The sequence below is a fragment of the Phocoena phocoena genome, chromosome 19, assembly GCF_963924675.1.
Source record: "Phocoena phocoena chromosome 19, mPhoPho1.1, whole genome shotgun sequence".
NCBI classification, from domain to species: domain Eukaryota; kingdom Metazoa; phylum Chordata; class Mammalia; order Artiodactyla; family Phocoenidae; genus Phocoena; species Phocoena phocoena.
Genome location: NC_089237.1, coordinates 42,358,283 through 42,380,785, shown reverse-complemented (window position 1 = coordinate 42,380,785; position 22,503 = coordinate 42,358,283). Strand labels below are relative to the sequence as shown.

The 22,503-nt window shown below is 33.9% G+C and overlaps 1 protein-coding gene across 2 annotated transcripts in view; it reads left to right on the top strand.

The window, feature by feature from the left end:
* The window catches only part of SUZ12 (SUZ12 polycomb repressive complex 2 subunit), a 39,441-nt gene that overhangs the window by 12,277 nt on the left and 4,661 nt on the right, over positions 1 to 22,503 (top strand). For both annotated transcript variants that reach the window (XM_065897015.1, XM_065897016.1), the window contains 10 exons: positions 4,237 to 4,286; positions 7,889 to 7,974; positions 9,753 to 9,984; positions 11,105 to 11,198; positions 15,416 to 15,521; positions 18,927 to 19,104; positions 20,565 to 20,656; positions 20,880 to 21,023; positions 21,509 to 21,666; positions 22,049 to 22,247. In XM_065897015.1, coding sequence (XP_065753087.1) covers positions 4,237 to 4,286; positions 7,889 to 7,974; positions 9,753 to 9,984; positions 11,105 to 11,198; positions 15,416 to 15,521; positions 18,927 to 19,104; positions 20,565 to 20,656; positions 20,880 to 21,023; positions 21,509 to 21,666; positions 22,049 to 22,247 — 1,339 coding nt within the window. The remainder of the gene's footprint in view (positions 1 to 4,236; positions 4,287 to 7,888; positions 7,975 to 9,752; positions 9,985 to 11,104; positions 11,199 to 15,415; positions 15,522 to 18,926; positions 19,105 to 20,564; positions 20,657 to 20,879; positions 21,024 to 21,508; positions 21,667 to 22,048; positions 22,248 to 22,503) is intronic.

Here is a 22,503-nt window from a genome sequence, read left to right as displayed (position 1 = left end):
ATGTAATGAGGCCAGATAGGAACAGATTTTTTAAATGTTCCTTCTTGTGTAATCTTTGGCTTTACAATAATCCCTTTATGTTCTGTCTACGATACTTCTGGGAGGTGATTCATTTATATGTAATGGACTCCCAGCCCTCATTCAACTTTATCTTCTCACTACAAAGTGTTCTCATCCTTAGGTCTGAACCTGGAAAGAGACATTGGATTCCAGAATAATGAGCTTGATGCAGTCACCAATTCCTCAGCTTTATAATACATCATAGCATGAAATGTAATAGTGTAGATGCCAAATAGCTTATCATCACACTTGGGCTATTTTGAGGTGATACCGCCATGACCCTAGAAATGAAGCCTTACACCTGCCACTATCAGATTAATGTGTACAAATTCAAGGCACTAATCTTGGTTTCTTTCCTGCATAAAAATGTTGGTCCTTCTGTGGGATCTGGCTGTTCTTAAAATTTGAGTTTCCTCTCATCTCAAAATGTTAGTCCCTTATGAATTTAAATTTACTTAACCTTATTCTGCAGACTTCTTTAGAATTGTCAGGTACTTGTGTTTAGAATCTTATCCCCAAATTTCACATTCCCCCTCTAGTTTCCTATTGCCATATTGCTTGCTTCCTAAGATACAGATAGGGAACACATCACAAAGATGAACCAAATCCTTATCTGATATCTTATCTTGATCATCTAAGCTAGATCCTTTGCTGCCTAAAACTAAATAGGCCTGACCATGTTTCTTTCTTCTCTTCTTCTGATCCAGTTTAACCAGTTAAAATGTGGACAAGGTAGCCACAAGATGAGGGAAGAGGGTAAATCAAAGGGAAAAAAAACGGCCCTTTTTCCTTGGACTCAGCCATCAATTAGGCCTCATTGTTACATTTTATTCTAGGTACATATCAAGAGTGTTTACTTTTAGGAAGGGAAGGAGGAGGGGAAATTATGCATAGCAAATCACATTCCCGTTTGTTTTTTAAGTTGGTTAATTGAAATTTGGAATTCCTTTTCTCAAAGAAACGTTATAATGGTGGCTGAATGTGCTTGCCATCTTATTTAACTTATAATGTAGCAATTAAAACTGTGTCTCAGACCATCCTTTGGTGACCTTTTTGTTTGTTTTTAATTTCCAGTCTTTTGTAGATGGATACTTTTGTAAATGCACTGATCACATACTTGGATGTTACGGCAATGTTAAATTTTTATGAAAGTGGTTAAAGTCTTATTCTCAACTTTTTGCCTTGTTGTGGAATGGTAACAGTTTCCCGAATGACCTCAGTTTGCAGACCACGTTTTGCATAACACTAATTTAAAATATCTTCTGGGGTAGATCAATGCAAGGTATTTCTGTCATTTCACAGCTGGAACTTAGAATCACATTCCCTATAAAAACAATGTAAATAATATTATAAGTACTACAGTATAATGGGTCCTGATCCCTGAACTTAAAAATCTTATTACTCTAGGGAGGACATCATTATCCTTTTGAAAATCATTTGTTGAGTGCCTTTCTGTAAGACACTGCTAGGTGCTAAGGACACTGATATGTCAAAAGAGAATGTGTGTGAAAAAATTGTGACAAAAAAGTGGTAAATACAAGTGTTTGTAAAGGAAATTAAGCTCTGGGATGTTTGGGGATGGGTCTTTGTAGAAGAGGGAGAGGGTTTTTGTGTGTGTGTGTGTGGTACGTGGGCCTCTCACTGTTGTGGCCTTTCCCGTTGCGGAGCGCAGGCTCAGCAGCCATGGCTCATGGGCCCAGCCACTCCGCGGCATGTGGGATCCTCCTGGACCGGGGCACGAACCCGTGTCCCCTGCCTCGGCAGGCGGACTCTCAACCACTGCGCCACCAGGGCAGCCCAAGGGAGAGGGTATTTTGATGGATTGTTTAGTATTTTATCCAAGCCTCACAATCTTGAGAGAGGTTATCTCCTCATTTTATTGATATCAGGTCACAGCTAATAACTGGAGGCAGAATTCAAGCTTGGATTTTGTCATTCTATTCTACTTTCCTGTATATGGCTTTAGTAGAGGTAAAAAGGAATGGGAACCGTATTACAGACAGCAGTTAGACAAAAGATTTCGCAGTTGGGGACCCATTAGAAAATTGTAGAAAGGAATGATTCATTCAAAATCATTTTAAGAAAGTTTACCTGGCCTTAGTATGTAGGTTTAACTGAAGCAACTAAGAATAGGATAGACTGGTTGTGACTAATGGATTATCTTCTAACATGGAAAATGTAGAATATTTCTTTCAGTTTTGTTTTGGAGTTTCACCAATTCTGCATTGTAGGTTACATTTATGGAACAGTTTTGATAGGAAAATGCTAATTATCTTTTAGTAAAATGGCATGTAGATTTCATAGATGGTAGATATACTTTTTAAAAATCAACTTTGGGTATAATTAACATTCAATAAAATACACTCACCGTAAGTATATAGTTTGAGTTTTGACAAATGTATGCATTCGCACAAGCATAACCACAATTAAGATATAGAACATTTTCATTACCTTGAAAAAGTCCTTTGAGCTCCTTTACAGTTGATCCCCTTAATGTACTTTTTTTTTTTTTTTTTTTTTGCGGTACGCGGGCCTCTCACTGTTGTGGCCTCTCCCATTGCGGAGCACAGCCTCTGGATGCGCAGGCTCCGCGGCATATGGGATCTTCCCGGACCGGGGCACAAACCCGTGTCCCCTGCATTGGCAGGCGGACTCTCAACCACTGCGCCACCAGGGAAGCCCTGTGCTTTTTTTTTTGAAGTATAAATTTATATGCATTCCAATTCACTCTTTGGTATATAGTTCTGATGCATTCAATCAGGTAACAACCACTACAATTAAGATAAACCCTACAGATTCTCTCATGCCCCATTTATAGTCAACTCCCCACTTCCTTTGTGTTTTTGAAATGTATCTGATATGTGTCAGAAAGTAATAAACATGAATTACCTGTTTTCAAGTATCCCGTTTTATTTTTCTTGATACTTAAGTTATAGTTGCTATTCTTAGTTTTTCCTTGCTGTGTTTATGCTTTCTGACTCTGCTTGGACCCTTACACTTCTACTCCACCATAGTCATTTTGTTCTCTACTGATATCCTAGCATACTTTTCTTAGTATAGTACTGTCTTAGAAATGCCCTTCAGGACCTCCACCCTGTAGTTTTTTTAGCATACACTTTCATAGATTACCTCACTAAGAAAATAGAGGCATCCTCACATCTTCTGTTGAAATATCTCACTTACCTCCTGTTTCTCTAAGATGAAGAAGAGTCCTGGGCAAAGTTACAAAGCTGGCCTCTTTATAATATGTCCTCATTTCCAGTCATTACTTGTTCCTTAACGCTCTCTTGCCTCAAAGTCTTTATATAACTCTTCCCCTCTGATTATAAGAATGCGTAGATTGTCACCATCATTTAAAAAAAAACAAAAACGTACCCTTTATTGATCCCTATTGCCCTTTTAGTGCTATTTACTTTGATTCTTTAGTCAATTTCTTGAGTAACAGTACTGCTTCCCTTTTCCCAACATCTGTTCTGGAAAGTTATGAATGGCTCCTGATCACGAGATAGATTTCTCTTTTTCCAGTTTAAAGGTACTACAAAAGCCTGTTGATGTTTTTATTTATTCTAGCACAAATTAATAGTTTTTCCATTGGTAGTAAATATTTTTCAAAACAAAAGGATCATTATAGTTTATGCTTCCTTTTCATTGCTTCTAAAACTAAAAGTGAAAATGACCAGTTGAAACAGTAAATTACAAATCTATAGCAGATTTGTGATTGTATATTTCATCCCTAATTGAAGTAGGAAGTGATGGTTCTGCATCATTTGTTAGGAGGTTGAAATTCCTAGCTTGAAAATACTCAAACACTTTTGCCTGGATTCAGCTACCATTTTGACAGGGGGGAAGGGAAAACCTGTCCCCATTTTATAGGTAGAACACTAATGCACAGTAAATTATCTTGCCTCTTATTTGGTGGTCTGTTTTTTTCTGCCTTGCTTCTTTGGTGTTTTTGTTTTTATTTGTGTGTGTGTGTTAATGTGTATAAACACACTGTTTTGGATGTCATACTTAACAGGGAGAACATGGGGTCATGGACTTGAACAGAGTTAAGAATTAGACAGCCAAATATTTATAAATTAGCTGAAGTAGCTTTGCTTTCAGTGTTATATTTTAAAGTTTAGGTTATTTTTATTATAGAATATTAAAGTGATAAAATTTTTTTGTTCTGTTTAGCTTGTCAGCTCATCTGCAGCTTACATTTACTGGTTTCTTCCACAAAAATGGTATGTACTTAAACATATTGGCATTCTTACAACAAAACACCTTTGTGACTGAAAAATAAAATTGCGTGTAAATTCATAAAATGATATTTAATGGAAAAGATGGTGATGTTGATAATTTAATTTCTCTTTAGTGGATTTCTCCAACAGTTTCAATTATTGCTTTATTTGGTCAATGGTGGGATATGGAGGAGGTAACTTGCAACTCATTAAACTTTAAAAGTAGTAGTTCTTAAATTTTAGTGTGTGTAGAAACATTTTGACAGTTTGTTTGAAATACGTATACCTGGACCCTACAGGGACTCAGATCTAGCAGGGTTTTGGTGGAGCTTAGGAGTCTGCATTTTAATAAAGCACCAAGGTAATTCAGAGGTACGTTGTCTGAGGAACAAGTTTTAAGAAACTCTGGCTTTAAAAAATGTGAAAAAAAAAAAAGAATGTCAATATATATGTGTGTAACTGAGTCACTTTGCTGTACAGCAGAGGTTGGCACAATATTGTAAATCAACCACACTTAAATAAAAATAAATAAGAAACTCTGCCTTAAAAGTTTTTAAAAATTGTAGGTAGACTTTATACATAAGGTTATGTTCATCGCCTGGTTTTCTTATTGCTGTCTTGCTGTCTATTTAAGTTTTAAGTAGATTTTTAAATTACTAAAATAATCAGTGCTGTGTGGGATCATTCTTGAGAAGGTAAACGTTAGCTTCATCTGGCTCATATCTAAATAGATGAAATTCCAGCTCTTACCGCTCAACCATACCTTTTAGGGCTCTAAGTATTGCCGTTTAAAAAATGGTGTGTAACATTATCTTACCCAACTCAGAGCCATCATCTTTCCAAAGATCGTAAGTAGAAAATAATGGGAAGGACTTGTAATGAAATTAAATTTCTTAGATTTTTTATTTCCAACATTTTTCGAACTTTAAATTATAAAGACTTATGATGAGAATTGTAGTTAATTGCCTTAGAACCTGGAATAGGTGAAGAGTGTCCTGAGTAGAACCCTTTTCTGCATAAACATTTTGAGGGTTGGTTTGTTTGTTTTTTTTGTGGTACGCGGGCCTCTCACTGCTGTGGCCTCTCCCATTGCGGAGCACAGGCTCCGGATGCGCAGGCTCAGCAGCCATGGCTCACGGGCCCAGCCGCTCCGCAGCATGCAGGATCCTCCCAGACTGGGGCACAAACCCGCGTCCCCTGCATCGGCAGGCGGACTCCCAACCACTGCGCCACCAGGGAAGCCCTTGAGTATTTTTTTAATACAATAATAAAACAACTGAAACAACCACTGCTACCAATGGGATATATCAATGTGTTAGATATTATATAAAGAAAATTATATAGTCTTAAATGTTACTTCATTAAAAGAGGTGAAAGCGTACTGGGTAAAGTTTCAGTTGGTTTCAGAATGGATAAAATGCCTCTAGGCTTGTCCATGTTAAATTTGTGTGTGTATCCTTTAATAATCATGTAATGGAATAAAACCTTTATAAGAAACAGGTCAGGTTGGTCATCCTTGGTATTGTTTAGTAAGAAACAAAGTTTAATAATAAGCAGAATGGTTATATTAGAACAGTTTGATAACTAACCAGGTTTTTAATGTAAGAAATTTGAAGTCTGGTCATATCTGTATTAGCAGTTAATGTAACGTTACTTCTAGTTTTGCCTTATATCTGGTCTATTTTTTTATATAGAAGTAACCTCAGTAGCATTTTCATGTTTTTTTTCCTCCTAAATCATTTATAATCATCTTGTAGAGTTCATATTTCTAATCATTCATCATACTTGGTCTTCTGCGATACTTAAAAAGTACATGAACTCTTAATACTTTAGAAACTTATAATTTGAATTTTATAGGTTTGTTGGCCCTTTGTTCTCAGGGACTTCTATAAAACATATAAATTATTCATCACTGAAATCATTATGGATATTAATCGAATAATACTTACTAATTAATATTATTTGATTAATAGTAATTAAATTTACTTGAATTAATTAGTTGAAATTAACTGGAACATGGTACGATAAACTTTTTTCCCATCTACATGACAAAAAAGTTCAAAAATTGCACAAATTCTCTTGATATTACTGAAGTAAATGAGAAAGTAAACTCTGTTGATACTTCTATTTCCAGAAAATAATTTCCCATTATAACTTTGAAATTAGTGGAAGTTGGAAAGAAGCAGATATATTGCCTCCCTTGTCTGTTCAAGGTATATTTGTAGTTTTTTTTTTAAGAAATAATATTTTTAAGAAATCAGGATAGAAAAGCAACATCACAATCCCTAAAATATTATTTTTTTCTTTTGTTTTTAAATGAAGACTTTTGTTTAGCAATTACTACTTGAGACTGCTTAGAATGAATACACAAAGATTATTAGGGTACTATTTTCATGGTGAGTATTGTTCAGAGAGTATTTTTGTTACTGCATTTTAGATATTTGGTTATTTTATGGTATATTAAATTATTTTTATTCTGGATGCAACTTTCAAGAGACTGATTGAAATGTATTTTATGTATACACCCTGAGTAAGAAGAATGTTTTCAAGTAGAAAGAAGTATTGTCCAAAATCTCAGAACAAAAATTATTTTATTTCTGTATATGTTTATGAATTTATCTATAATATATAGAGAACTATATAGAAGTACATAGTAGTTCGATATATTAGGAACTTGATGAATGAATGATTAAATATTTAAGTTTTTTGGACTATTAATGCCTTTGGGATTAAAGACAAGCTGTAGGGAAGTATTCTGGAACCTTAATTTGCAGAAGCCTTTGTTAGTTCATTGATATAGAGAATATAGACTACTACTTTAAAATTAAATTTCCTAAACATTATAAACCAAGAGATTTCCCTAGGTAGTAAATAATATCTTGATTTTTGCTATCCCATTTAGGCATGTAAGTTTTATGTTTAATATTTTTTGAAAACTTTTTAAAATCCCTTTGGTTATAAGTTTTGATCAAATCAAAGAGCCTTTTAGTGGGCTTCCCTGGTGGCACAGTGGTAGAGAGTCCGCCTCCCGATGGAGGGGACACGGGTTCGTGCCCCGGTCCGGGAAGATCCCACATGCTGCGGAGTGGCTGGGCTCGTGAGCCTGCGCGTCCGGAGCCTGTGCTCCACAACAGGAGAGGCCACAACAGTGAGAGGCCCGCGTACCGCAAAAACAAAAAGAACAAAACAACAACAAAAAGAGCCTTTTAGTTTAAATATCTGAGCATTCAAAATGAAATGAAATATGTAAAATAGTAACCAGTTCAATTTAAATGTATCTTAAACTAAATAATGTTTCTAATAGATTTTAGAAGAAGGAAAAAAAAATTTTAATGTTTATTTTGTGTGTTAACCTCTCCTGAGCTATTTCATTTGTGCTTTCTACTAAGAAGCCTTAACTGTATTTGTCAAATTTGAAACTGATTTTGGGAAAAAGGAACGAGTAAACTTCTGAGAAGACTTCATTATAGGAAGTCTTTTTTGTAAATTCTCAGACTTCTTAGGAAAATGAATACTATTTTTTTACAATAGATTTTAATCACTTCTCGGCCTTTTGGCTAAGATCATGTGTAAAATAGATTTTAAAGTATTGATTTTCTATTTAGATAAGCCATCACAAAATTCAGAAAATGAACAAAATTCTGTTACCCTGGAAGTCCTGCTTGTGAAAGTCTGCCACAAAAAAAGAAAGGTAATGTATAGGATGATACTGGTAGATGAAATGGAATAATTTTTTTCATTGAATATGTTTATGCATATATATTGTTTATGTATATAAACCTTAAAAGCTTTTAAATATGTTGATGGCTGAATTGTAAAACTGATAACCTCTTTTGCCAACCTCCCATATCTTCATGTTTTTTCTAATCTGCCTATAGGTATCTGCATAAAACTTTCTGTTACAGGAGTATGACAGTGAAGGGAAGAAGCTATCTTTTAGCATCTTAGGACATAAATTCAGTTGCTTACTGCCACTCCAGTCTCTTAGCTTATTTGTTTTAGCTATTTGTACACATTAATGTTTTAAATAAGGGCTAAGAGAGAGTTTTTCCCAAAAGGATTATCTTGTAACACTACTCTCAGGCAAAGAAATTTCTGTTTCTAGCATTATCAGCCATTAACTTATAAATATATTGCTTCAAATTTTTATTTATAAGATGAAATCATTTCACCATGGAAACAAGTATTATGGTGGTTAAATTTCCTGGGCAACCCACCAAAGCCAACAGATATACTTTTAGTAGCCTTAAGTCCTTGGGTATTTTAAGAATGGGAGGGAATTCCCTGGCGGTCCAGTGGTTAGGATTTCATGCTCCCACTGCAGGGGGCCTGGGCTCGATCCCTGGTCGGGGAAGTAAAATCCCACAAGCCATGTGGTGAGACCAAAAAAAAAAAAAACCAAAGGAATGACCTGTATAGAGGTTCTGATTGCTCATGCTTTTCCAAAATCAATCACAGTAAGGTGATATGGTGAAAACTGTGCTAGAGCGTTGGTATGGAATAGACCAAGGTGATGGGAGACAGCAGTGTAAGCATTAAAAACTCTATAAAGTTAGTTAGTAATACTCCACGCTCCCACCCAACCCCCATACACAACAAGTAGTGCTGTGAAAATTCAAGATAATATTATTATTTAGGCAAAAAAATGTGCCTGTAACTATAGTATGGTCCTTTTTGTGTTAAAAAAGATAATAGGCGTAAATGTTTTCTTCAAAGGATATATACAACCAACTGCTAATATTAGTCTTCTCTGGAGTATAAGACCTGGGGGATGGAGGAGACTTTTATTTTTCTCATTTTATATTCTTGTAGAGCAGAATTTTAAGACCATAGCATGTATTCTGTTTGTTTTTAAAAAGAAGTTACCTAAAATAATGTACTATATTTTCTTGTTAAAAAGGTCTTCTGCATCTTGCAATTTTTCAGCTTTGCTCTTTCAGCATAACTCTAGTTATAGAATTACAGAATATTACTCATAAGATGATTAATGTTACTTCTTATAAACAATATATTTAAATATATGGATTTACTATTTCTCAGTGTTGTTGATAATGGGGTTATTGTATTAATCTTTTTTCATTTCTAACAGTCCTATGAGTCATTTTGTTAAAATAGAATGTTTAAGAGGAAAAGATTAATTTACATGAGTTGTAATATTTTAAGCATGGTTTTAGTTCTATATTTCTAACTTAAAACTTTCAGATGACCATCAGCTAAATATTAGATATACTATTATATCATTATTTTCATTATATTGAGGATATCCTCAATTGTGCTAATATTTGAAAGATAGTTGATCCAAATTTTCTTTTTGCTTCATCACAATTTTCAGACATATGGTTAGAATTTTAGCATGGCATTTGGAAATCATGGCCTATACCATATTTCCTATAGCTGTGATTAGAGGTTTTATTGTAATTCTTACAATTGCATATGCATAAATAAATATAATAATCTTTGCCTTTGCAGGATGTAAGTTGTCCAATAAGGCAAGTTCCTACAGGTAAAAAGCAGGTGCCTTTGAATCCTGACCTCAATCAAACAAAACCTGGAAATTTCCCGTCCCTTGCAGTTTCCAGTAATGAATTTGAACCTAGTAACAGCCATATGGTGAAGTCTTACTCATTGCTATTTAGAGTGACTCGTCCAGGAAGAAGAGAGTTTAATGGAATGATTAATGGAGAAACCAATGAAAATATTGGTAATTTTTATTTTAATAATTTTACTAGATTTTGTTGTTGGAGATTATTAATGTGATCAGTGAAAATGATTGAACTAATACATCTTCGTAGTATTCATAATTGTGTACAGAATATTTCTTTTTTTAGTTACTTTCATAATTATTTAGAGGGAAAAATGGTGCAGAACTAGAAATAAATGCATGTGTTCTAATAGCATGGCCTTTATTTGCAAATCTCTTACAGTCTAATGAGATAATTAATTTTATGGTAGATTGGCCTTGCTCTTAGACTTTTGGCTATCGTGTTGTACTAGGTATTTAACCTGTAAAATTCTCATTGTTGTATGATGAAACATTTCATGCAGCAAAAAAAAAATATATATATATATATATATATATAAATAAATAAATACTGGATGGAAAAGACTGGTATTTAAATTAGTCTCTCAGCAAACAATGAATTCACTCCCCCCTCAACATTTTATTGTGGAAAATTTCATACATACAGAACAGACAAAAGAATTTGGTAGTGAACACCTATCTACCCACCACTTAGAGTCTACAGTTAACATTTTATTATACTTACCATACATCTATCCTTGTATCCTCCCAACAGTTCTGAATCCACCTTTGAGGTGATCATTCAAACAACATATAGATGCTGGGGACACAAAGATGATTAAGAAATCCAGTCCCATCTTCCAAAGTCTCATAACCTAGAGTATGGAGATAAACATAAAATATAATTGCAGCTAAATGATATGTGGTATAATAGAGGTATTTGTGAAGTTCAGGGGAGAAGCACCTAGGAAGAAATAATCATTGAGTTTTGAAGTTCCTGGAAAGTAACCATGAATGAGGAGGGTTTTTTTCTCCTTGCCTAGCAATAAAGATCATTCTGAACAGAAAATAATATTTGCAAAATTGTGGGATTAATAATGTCAATGAATATCAAAAAGTAAGGACATACACATAAGGTTGAGACATAAAGTTGAAGAGTGTTTAGATATTATTATATTGTAACTTAAGTTTATTTGTACCTCATTTGGGATAAATGTAGTATGTTATGTGAAGGGACTATATATCATAAGTATGTTTTTGCTTGAATATTTGATTCATGAGAAATGTTTGTCAAATTCAGATGTCAATGAAGAACTTCCAGCTAGAAGAAAACGAAATCGTGAAGATGGGGAAAAAACATTTGTTGCACAAATGACAGTATTTGATAAAAACAGGTAATGTTGATGGACAATCAAGGCTCCCATGTTTTAGAAATGTTTTTATTTTGAAGCAGAATATAGTGGTGGTACTGTTTCTTTGCCTTTGTTTCTCTTTATTCTTATGGATGAAAAAAGAAATTTGCAAATACTGAACTTTTCTCTTTATCACGTAGAAAGCAATAAACACATATGAGGAACTATTTGAACGGCTCAGTTAAGATTGTTTATTCAGCTAGTATTTTCTGAGTGTCTCCTCTTTGTCAGACATTGTTTTAGGCGGTGAGAAGGCAACAAAACCCCTGCCCTCATGGAGCTTAACTTCTAGTGGAGGAAACAGACACCACCCCCCAAAATTGTATCAACTGATGTCACTTAGTGGGAATGCTGTGAAGAAGAATAAAGAGAATAAATGGTGGTTTTTGTAGAGAAAGCCTCTGAGAAAAGGTCATATTTGAGCAGAGACCTGAATGAAGTGGGCCCCGTGCAAATCTTGAGATTATGTATTTACTAGAGTTAAGGAAGAAAAGTGTGTGTAATCATCATTGTGTGGCTCTGTGTGCGTTTGGCACAAGGTAGCAAGGAACACTTGGATTTATAATCATCTGCAGTTTTTGTTTGGGAATGAAGCATCTTAGTGCCAGTAAAAGAACCTCTGGGAAGCAAATACAGCATTCTTTTTTGATAGGGTTGGAGGATGAAACCTATAATACATCATGATTTCTTGTCCTAGGCTGCTCACTGGTAGTTAACACAGTTCAGTTAGGTATAGGAGAAAGAGCCAAGAAAAGCAATTAGTGTGTTTCTCCTGCTCTTTAAAAAGTAAATTGTTGCTTTAATGTAATCCACTTATTAGCCACTAGGGTAAAGAAAGGTTATAGGGCTTTTAATGGGAAAGCAAAGGTGATTAGGAATAATGCCATGGATTTTGCTACCATATTGTCTTAGAATATATCACTTAATGTCGCTTAATGTTACCGGCAGAAACCAATATAGTGGGTTTTTTTTAAGTCAGAAATTTGAATGTGGATCAAAAATTTTAATGGAGAACAACAGAAACATATATGCTAGGAGATAGGGGTTGTGTCTGTGGGAGAAGCAGTTAGGCTGTTGTTGCACACTGGGCTTCATCAGTGTTGGTAAATGTTCTATATATTTTAGGCAGCATGAGGGGAGGGGTACATTATATTCTTTTAAGAATTCTTTCTACCTTATATTAACATATTCCTTGTACGTTAAAACAAAAAAACGGCTTTTTTTAAAAAGTACCAAGAGGAAATCATGGGAGAATTTTCTCCCAACTTCTTTTGAAAATTTCCAAACCTATAAAAAAGTTGAAAGAACAATACAGGTAGTAATTAATACCCATGTACCCTTCACCTAGATTCATCAGTTGTTAACATTTTACCACATTTGCTTTATTTGTGAGTGTATTTTTGTGACAAACCATTTGAGGGTTAGATCATGACACTGGATTTCATTCCTTATTCATAAACACTTCATTCAGCGTATATCTCCTAAGAGCAAGGACATTTCCCTCCATAACCACAGTACGCCTATCATATTCAGGAAATTTAACATGATACAAAAAATAGAATACTCTCTCCCCAGTTTCCTCGATAATGTCCTTTTCTGTTCCCCACTCACCCCAGTCAAGGATTGCGATCTGTCAGTTGCCATATCTATTCAGTCTCCTTCAATTTGGAACAGTTTTCCAGCCTTTTTTTTTTTTTTTTTTTTTTGCCTTTTATAACAACACTTTAAATACAGGCCTGTAGTTTTGCAGAATGTCTTTCAATTTGGACTTTTGTGATTGTTTCTTTATGTTTAGATTCGGGTTAAACATTTTGGGCAGGAACACTAATTGGTGATGTGTTCTTTGTGCACGTCACAGACACAGCTGATATTAGGTTTGATCACTTGGCTAAAGTGGTATTTACCATATTTCTCCATTTTAATGGTCCCTTTTCACTTTAATTAATTAATATGCAACCTCTGTAATAATTAATACATGAAACTGGATAAATGTCCTTTTGCTCCCAAGTCTTTTTTTTTTAACGCAATAGTTTAGCATCCATTGATGATTCTTACTTGAGTAAATTATTCTGTGGCTGTGGCCACATGGTAACTTTCTATCAGTTCTTCCATGTTTGGTTTGTTGGCATTTTTCTGTGAAGAAGAGCGTTCCTTCTCTCAACCTTTTTTTTTTAATCAGTATGGATTAACAAATTCCAGTTTTATTCAGTCTGTTTTAATCTATTGATGTTGCTATTTTAATGCTCAAATTGTCCTAAATTTTGTCAGGAGGAGCCCTTCCAAGCAGGCTCCTAAGTCCGTTTGACTTGTTTTTATTTATTTATTTCCTTGTTTTGTGGAATATTCTAGATAGTCCAGGCTTTACATTCTCCTTTTCCTACCTCTGCTCTGGAATTGGCTATTTCTTCAAAGGGTCATAGTTCCTTTCAGTAGAGGAGAAGTATTTGCCAACCAAGATCTGAGGAGTTAGATGTTATAAAAATTCTTTTTATAATCTCTGAGAAGCTAAAGTCTCCTTAAAGAATGACCAAAATTCAAAAGCCATATTGAAAGAGTATGAAATATGGAGTGAAATAAGAAAACTTCTTCTGAAAACAAAAACGCCATCATAAGCCAAGTCAAAATAAAGCTGACAAGTCAGGAGAAAATTAATTTCAACTCATAATGTATAGATAGATGCCTCATTCCTTTAATATAAAAAGATTATACTAAGTAAAAAGAAAACCACAGGCCAATAGAAGAATGAGGAAGGGATATCATGAAAATGTTTACAAGAAAAGAAAATATATATGGTTTTTAAACAACTAAAAGGTAAAACATCTGAATATAGAAGTACACTGAGATGTCATTTTTTCACTTACCAGTTTGACAGATATCAAAAAACTTGATAAAGCACTGTTGATGAGGCTGTGGGGAAAAAGGGCCTCGTTCATACACTACAGGTAGGAGCACATTGGATTGTAGCTATCACGTGTTCAGCCATAAAATAGAATATTATGTAGTCATGTAAACATGCAGGAGGAAAAAAGTCCTTTCCATTTTAGAAGTATATACTAATGTATTCCCTATTCAAATTAGTAAATAAAATAAAATTATTTTTAGAATTAATATTCTAAAAATATTAAGTTGAACAGCCTTGTTGATATATTATGAAGTAGAATAAATACAGTAGCACAGCATAAAGACAAAAATTCTTAAGGCTCAAAATCATTCGGTGTTAAGAGTCAGACTTTGGAGACAGATTACCTAGATTCTGTTGCTAGCTCTGGCTACTCACTGTGTCATCTTAAGGCAAGTTATTTAACCCTCTCTGTGCCTCAGTTTCTTCTGCACAATGGAGTAATAGCATCTACTTCATAGAGGTGTTGGGAAGATTAAATGAACTCTGTAAAGTCTAAAATAGTGCCTGGCACATAGTAAGCACTCAATAAATGTCAGCTAATACCACCTAACAGAATTTCTCTAAGACTGATGAATAGATGCCAGATTCTTGATATACAATTAATTATTGAGTATGGTTGAAGAATGGTATTTAGGTTAGTAGTGTTTAATTGTATGGAAAAAATAACATAAACTATGTATACACACACAGATATGTACACACACATTAAAACTATACTGTGAGTATGGGTAGAATTTAATCGATTCTTTGATTCAACCAGTATTCCATTTATTCATTCACCTATGAAATGTTTATTGAGCACCTATATGTGCCAGGTGCCCCCCAGGATCTTACAGTTAATTAGTTTACTGTTCAAGTATAAAAGTCAAGAATTCTAGTTCAAGTACTTACAGTAGTTAAAGATAACAGAGACATAATTCTTAGCGGTTCCCTAAGGCAAGTATTGTAACACCGTTGTTACCTTGTTTTTAAAAGTATAAAGCCTGCACACGTGCTTTATACTTAACATTTAAAACTTAGCAAGTTTTAAGACCTTAGGCATATTATACTTTAAGTGTTTAAAGTTACATCTGGGTAGCTACAGTAATGAAATAATTCTCTAGTAATAATTATCAGTACAAATCATTAAAATTTCTTTTGTCAGGAATGGAGTGTAGGTATATTTTTAAGTCTTGTTGGGTATGTAAGCTAGTTTATAAATTTAATAAATGCTTTTTAGTATAAATCTAAAGATGTAGAATTTGTGTACTTACAATAATACTCAGGTTACTTTAAAGTGTATGTGTTTGTCTAACAGGCGCTTACAGCTTTTAGATGGGGAATATGAAGTAGCCATGCAGGAAATGGAAGAATGTCCAATAAGCAAGAAAAGAGCAACATGGGAGACTATTCTTGATGGGAAGGTATGGACTACTTAGAAGACTGAGCACGTTATAGTTATGAACTCCCATTTTTGATTGATGTTTTCTTCCCCAAATGCAAATTCACATTGGAAGGAATTCATGTTGGAAGGAAGAGTCCTTTTTTTTATACTTTGAAAAACACAAGTCAGAATTATCTAGTCAGAGTATTTAATGGAAGGCATCATCCTTGGAACCAGACTGCCAGCTTCAAATCTCCACTCCTAGCTATGTGGCGTCTGGCAAATTACTTAATCCCCTGTGTGTCTCGGTTTTCTCATTTGTGAAACGAGGCACAGAATTGATGGGTTAAATGAAATGATTAAAGATGCTTAGCACCGTGCCTGGCATAAAATAAGTGCTCAATAAATGTTAACTGATATTTTAAATTCCATTCATAGTAACAGCAGGTAACATATGACTAATAAATTTATCAAGAAATCTTCAAATCTTAGATGAAGCAGGCTTAAAATAACTTAGAATTCTAAGAGACTTAAAAAAATAAATAGGCATACATACATTTCTTGGATAGGCAGACTCAGCAGAATACTAATGTCATTTATTTCTAAATATATTAGATCAGTGTACCAGCACAAGCAAAATCCTGATTTTTTTTTAAGCCTTAAAAAATTAGTCTCAAGTTAACCTAGAACAATATGTAATAATACTAAGGAAAATTATGGAAAAGTTTTCTGAGAACCTTTACTTACCAGATAATAGAACATAGTATAAAGTTAAAAGAACTTAAATTTATAGTAAAATCTTAGCAATAGATAAGCACATCACTGAAGCGTAGTCTTGAAATAGTTTCCTGTATATTTTGAATTTAATCTATGATAAAATTGGTGTTAGATCTGTGTGGGAAAGATAAACTGTTCATTATCCATGTGACAGAATTGGTCTCTAGTCTTCTGGAAATAAACTTAGACCTAATAAATTCCAGAAGGCTCATAAATGTAAATGTGAAAATTAACACTATATAACTTCAGAAAAAAATATAGGTGAATATTAATCTTGCTATGAGGAAAAGCCCTTCTAGGTATGCTACAAAAGCTAGAAAGCATAAAATAAAAATGACTAAAGTGAATCATATACTGCACAAATCTAAAGTTAAAAGCAAATGATGGACTGGGGCTAATATTTGTAACATAACAAAAGGCTAATATGAATATGCAGTTAATAAAAACATAAGCAATCTAATTAGAAAAAAAGGGTAAAGAACAGTCTGACAGTTCTTAAAGCAACAAATATAGATGACCAGTAAGCTTTTAAAAAGATATTCAGCCTTACTAGTATTCAAAGATGCAAACAAAATCAGAGATACTACTTTTGACTACTAGTTTGACAACAGTTAAAAAGGGTTGACAGTTTCTAGTTGGAGACGTGAGGACACATGCTCTCAAATAATGCTTTAATGTAAGAATAAGTTGGTATAACCTTATTGGAGGGCAGACTGGCGATACGAATAATAATTTTAATTGTGTATATAATTATTAAGTTTTATGTAACAGTTAATTTTCATTCTACAGTTTTGTCACAAGGTAGTAACTGTTTAACTGAAAAGATGTAGATTACAAGTCTTGCCTGAAAATTTTAAATAGTGAAAAATTGGAAACACCTTAACTCTAAAAAGATAGCCATTGAAAGAACAATACTTTGACAAGAAGATCCCCATGATATTTAATTTTTATATAATAATACATCCACCTTTTATAAAATTAATCATGATAGTGGTTACCTCTAGGTGATGGGATTTAAAATAATTTTTATTTCTTTATACGTATCTACAGTGGTTGAATTTTCTGCAGGTATTTATTATCTTTCTGTTTTAAATTTCTTTTTTCAAGTTTGTTACGTGTATCCATGGGAAAATAAGGATTATTATATGAGTTGTTGGGTTTTCCCAAGAAATTGAGGCAATATGAAATGGGTATCCTTTTAAGTCAGGTCATATAGATTTGCTTCTTTTTAACAGCTCTGTGTTATTCTTTTAAATAATGTCCCATAATTTACTAAACCAGTGTCACTTCAATGGATAATTTGATTATTTTAATTTTTTTTACATTTTCAAAAATGTTGTAGTGAGTATACTTGTATTGGGTTGACCAAAAAGTTCGTTCGGGTTTCTCTGTAAGATCTTAATGGAAAACCCAAACGAACTTTTTGCCCAACCCATACATGTATCTTTTTGCATTGCAAGTATTTTTATAAGATAAATTCCTAGATATGGACTCACTGTGTCAAAATTGGTTTATATGATTACACTTTCACTTCATTCCATCTAAAATTATAGTTTTAAGAGGATTATTTGTAATAAAGATGTAGAGGGAGATTAGACTTGTGTGGCAGTAAAAATAAATAGGAGCCCATTGAAGGTTTCTGCAAAAGGAAATAGCATGAAAGCAGTCTTTCAGAAGATTATTTGGATATGGATTGAGAAGTAAAAATTAGAAGCTGGGAGAGCAGCTAAGATACTGTACTAATAAGATAGTAAAGATCTATACTTGATGATTATGTAAGAAAAGCAGAAGCAAGAATAGGGGTCAAGTGTAATTCTGAAATTTTTAGTTTAGGGTCACTAGTAGACTGATAATGCTTGGAACAAAAATAATTGTGCCTGAGAAGGAAAGAAAAGATAATGCGTTCACGTCTAAAAACATATTTTAGTTCAGGGTGACCTTGATATCCAAGTGGCAGTGTTTAGAGCTCAAGTATAAAGAATGGAGAACCAATTTGGGATCATCTGTCTAATGGGTAAATCCTTGAGGATGGGTGAAAGACTCAGGCATATGGCTAAATGTTAGCTAGGAATTAAGGAGGCCAAGAGAAGAGTGGTTTTATAAGTGACTAGAGGTGGAGGAGGAAAGCCAAGATAGTTCAGTGTCCTAAAATCCGAAGAAGAGAAGTAAGGGCAGTCAGTGAAGCTGAGAGAAGTCAAGGAAAATTACTAATTGTTTTAATAATCATTCAGTTTACACAAAAAAAGTAATTGGTCATCTAAGAGAGGTTGCAGACCAGCAGGCTTTGGGTATCATAGTTTTTAGTTTTTTGTTTTAATTTTTAAATTACCAACAAATAAAAATTGGAATATTTCTCTTGGAAACTTGGAAAAAGATCTGAAAATCTGGCTGTGTTGGGCTATTGTTTGTATGGGGCAACAATTCAGCAATTGCCAATAAGTAGTCACTCTTGTAGACAATCTGAGCCCTCCAGTACTACAGGCTCTACTGCACTGTACATTATTTTATTTGCCTGGCCATCCATGTAGGCATTTGGGGTTTTTAAGGAAAAATCTCTTAAGTCAAATTCACATTAACATGTCATAATAAATATTTTCTTTTTACTCCTACAATTTCTTTCAGTTCATTATTTGGAATCTTCACTGTTTTCATGTTTTTTCTTTTTAAGAGACTGCCTCCATTTGAAACATTTTCTCAGGGACCTACGTTGCAGTTCACTCTTCGTTGGACAGGAGAGACCAATGATAAATCTACAGCTCCTATCGCCAAACCTCTTGCCACTAGAAATTCAGAGAGTCTCCATCAAGAAAACAAGCCTGGTTCAGTTAAACCTACTCAAACTATTGGTATGAAAACTTTGCTGTCAAAATAATGCTTTACAGAGTTAGGACTTAGGCTTTAGATTAATTAGTTTTTGTTTTGCTCCAGTAATCTTTGGGAAATATTATTTGACTTATTAGGTATATTGTGAAGTAAATTAGGGTTCTCCTATTATTAGTCCTTTATTCATAACCTTTGTGCCAGATGTATGTGGGAATTTGGGGGTTTTTTTGGTTTCTTTAATTTTATAAGTGTGGTATGGTATATGCCGTATACTATTATAACACCTCCAAATGAGGTTTATAGATAGCCTTATGTCAGTTCAGGGTTTTTCCATTAAATAAATTTGTCTCCATTAAATAAATTAAATAAATAAACTCATGAGAAAATGATTGTTTTTCAGAGCTTTTTAGATGTTGGAATTGCAGCTTTAAAGGGCTTTGGAACTGTATGTTTTTAAAAATTCATATAAAAATTTGTTTATGTTATGGAAGTGACTTCATTATTTCAGAGTGTTTGTACAATTTTAGGGCTGGAAAAGGATCATCATAACCTGAATTTTACCAGGTTAAATTTTGCGGTAAATTTTTAAGAGGAAAAACATTTACAAATTGTAGCAGTTAGCTCTGCTAAGGCCCAGGTTGCAGTATTCTTTCATTTTGTTTATCTGCCTGATAAGAACACTGTCCTTGACCTGAGAGCATCCGTATGTTTTTATCTAAGACTGTTTAAGAAGGCAGAAGGCTTAAGACAGCTGTCTTTGATATATACCACTCATGTCCATTAATTGTGTGCAGGTCACTGTAAGTCAGATTCAAGAGATAAAAGAAATGACCCATGTCAGAGGAAAGATTTCCCAAGTAAATTGTGGTCTGGGCACTTCTCAAAGAATTCTGTGGCCAAGTAGATAAAAGAGTTTCAAAGAAACTGAGAAGAAGAGTTTTATACAAAATTGTACATATGAAATGATTACTTATGTCAGAGGAAATAAAAATCTTTATTTTTAAGTCAGTAAAGTAATACACTGGAATTATTAACAAATTATCTTTTGGATTTGGAATGATCTTAGTGCAATCACTTTAATTTCTGTTAAACCAACACTTAGTGGATATCTGCTCACTGCTGTGCACTGGGAATACAAAGTCCAATCAAAACCATACTCTGACCTCAAAGTGCTGAAAGCATTACAGTGACTACATATAATAATTACTTGGGGTTACTTTTAGAATGTTTTAGGACATTATAGGTGGTTTTTAAAGGAAAAAAAAAAATGGCTCCTGCCAATAAAGACCTTACTATCTGATTAGGGTTGCTGATTAAGGGGATTGTTCCCCTGAACATCGGTTGAGGGTGAGAACAAACATTGTATTAAATACCACAAGAAGAATTTTGTGAAACCTTTATTGTTTAATTATTTTCACAAGATGTATTACTTCACTTTTAAGAAGCAACTATTTTCATTAAATATAAAAGTATATGTTTTCAGCTGTTAAAGAATCGTTGACTACAGAGCTGCAAACAAGAAAAGAAAAAGATACTTCAAATGAAAACCGACAAAAATTAAGAATATTTTACCAGGTAAACATAGCTGACCCTTCTTTTTTAAGTAATCACGAGATACCTTTGTTTTGCATGTTATATCTGAAATATTTTGGCGTATTTAAATAAAAAGAATGCCTCTGACTTGATTTTCCTTTTAAATTGTTTTAACTATTTTTAAAGGTAATATTGAAACAAAATGACTTGAGATATGTAAGTGGAGATTTGCTGTTCTTCTTTTTGTCTTCTGTTATTTTTAAAGTTCCTTTATAACAACAATACAAGACAGCAAACTGAAGCAAGAGATGACCTGCATTGCCCTTGGTGCACTCTGAACTGCCGCAAACTCTACAGCTTGCTCAAACATCTTAAACTCTGCCATAGCAGGTTTATCTTCAACTATGTGGTGAGTGACTTTCATCTTTTCTTACTCATAATATATTATACATTATAATACAATTTGACTTTCAGAAATTGAACTTTGTGCAAAATACCAAAATCTCTACACTGATGGATTGCTTATGCATGAATTAGCAGTGAATGAATGATTCGGAGTTTATGTGTATTTGCACAGTACACCTATAATGACTCACATAATCCTCACACCAGCTCTGAATTAAGTGGTAATTTCCTTATCCTTGCTCAGTCAAGAAATCATTTGTACGAAGTTACCAAGCCAGTAAATGGCACAGCCAGGATTATAACACAGATCTTTTTGACTCCAGGTCTTCTGACTTCCTGTTCACCATGCTGGTATGCCTAGCGTATTTTAGTTTTTGAAACATTAAGAGCCCACAAGTACTTTTTAGTTAATTAAGTTGGAAGGATAGGTATTTAAGTTAGGATAATTATTATTTTCTTTTCCTAAACACCTTGCCATTTTTGTTACAGTATCATCCAAAAGGTGCTAGGATAGACGTTTCTATCAACGAGTGTTATGACGGCTCCTATGCAGGAAATCCTCAGGATATTCATCGCCAACCTGGATTTGCTTTTAGTCGCAATGGACCAGTAAAGAGAACACCTATCACACACATTCTTGTGTGCAGGTAGGTAAAAAAGTCATACAACAGAAATTTATTCTGACTTCTATTGATGATGTTGGAGGAATAAAGGGAAGCCAGACAAAGCTACATTTAGGTGGGAATCCTTATTTCAGTATTAGCTAAGTCTCTGGGGTGGTATACTGCTGTGTAACCCTCCCTCGGCTCCTGTTTCTACAGAGGTTTTCTCACTTGCTCCTTACAGCTTTTTCCTGTGTTGTTGATGTTGCTACTGCTCTAGTGGTTATAGGGGGATTCAAGTGTCTCTCAGTGGAAGTTTGTGTGTGCATACCTAGGTAGAAACCTGTGGGAATGGAATGTACTCTATTTGGGGGGTGTGAGCCTTCTCTGTGTTACTTAACATTACATCAACATTGCTTTTCATTAGGCCAAAACGAACAAAAGCAAGCATGTCTGAATTTCTTGAATCTGAAGATGGAGAAGTGGAACAGCAACGAACATACAGTAGTGGACACAATCGCCTGTATTTCCATAGTGATACTTGTTTACCTCTCCGTCCACAAGAAATGGAAGTAGATAGTGAAGATGAAAAAGATCCTGAATGGCTAAGAGAAAAAACTATTACTGTAATTATTATTATTGTTGTTGCTGTTATCATCATCATTATCATTGACAATGACTTTAGAATTTTATGATTAAATGATTTTTGTTTGAAAACTAATAATTGTTTAATATGAATTACATTTTGATTTAGTGTAAAGGAGCTTTTTCTAAATTAAGGAATTCAGGAATCTACAATTTTTATAATTGTGTCATTTTGACAGTAACCAACTAAAGGAAATACAGATTTTCTTCTTGTGATTCTGTATTGTGTTTTTTCAT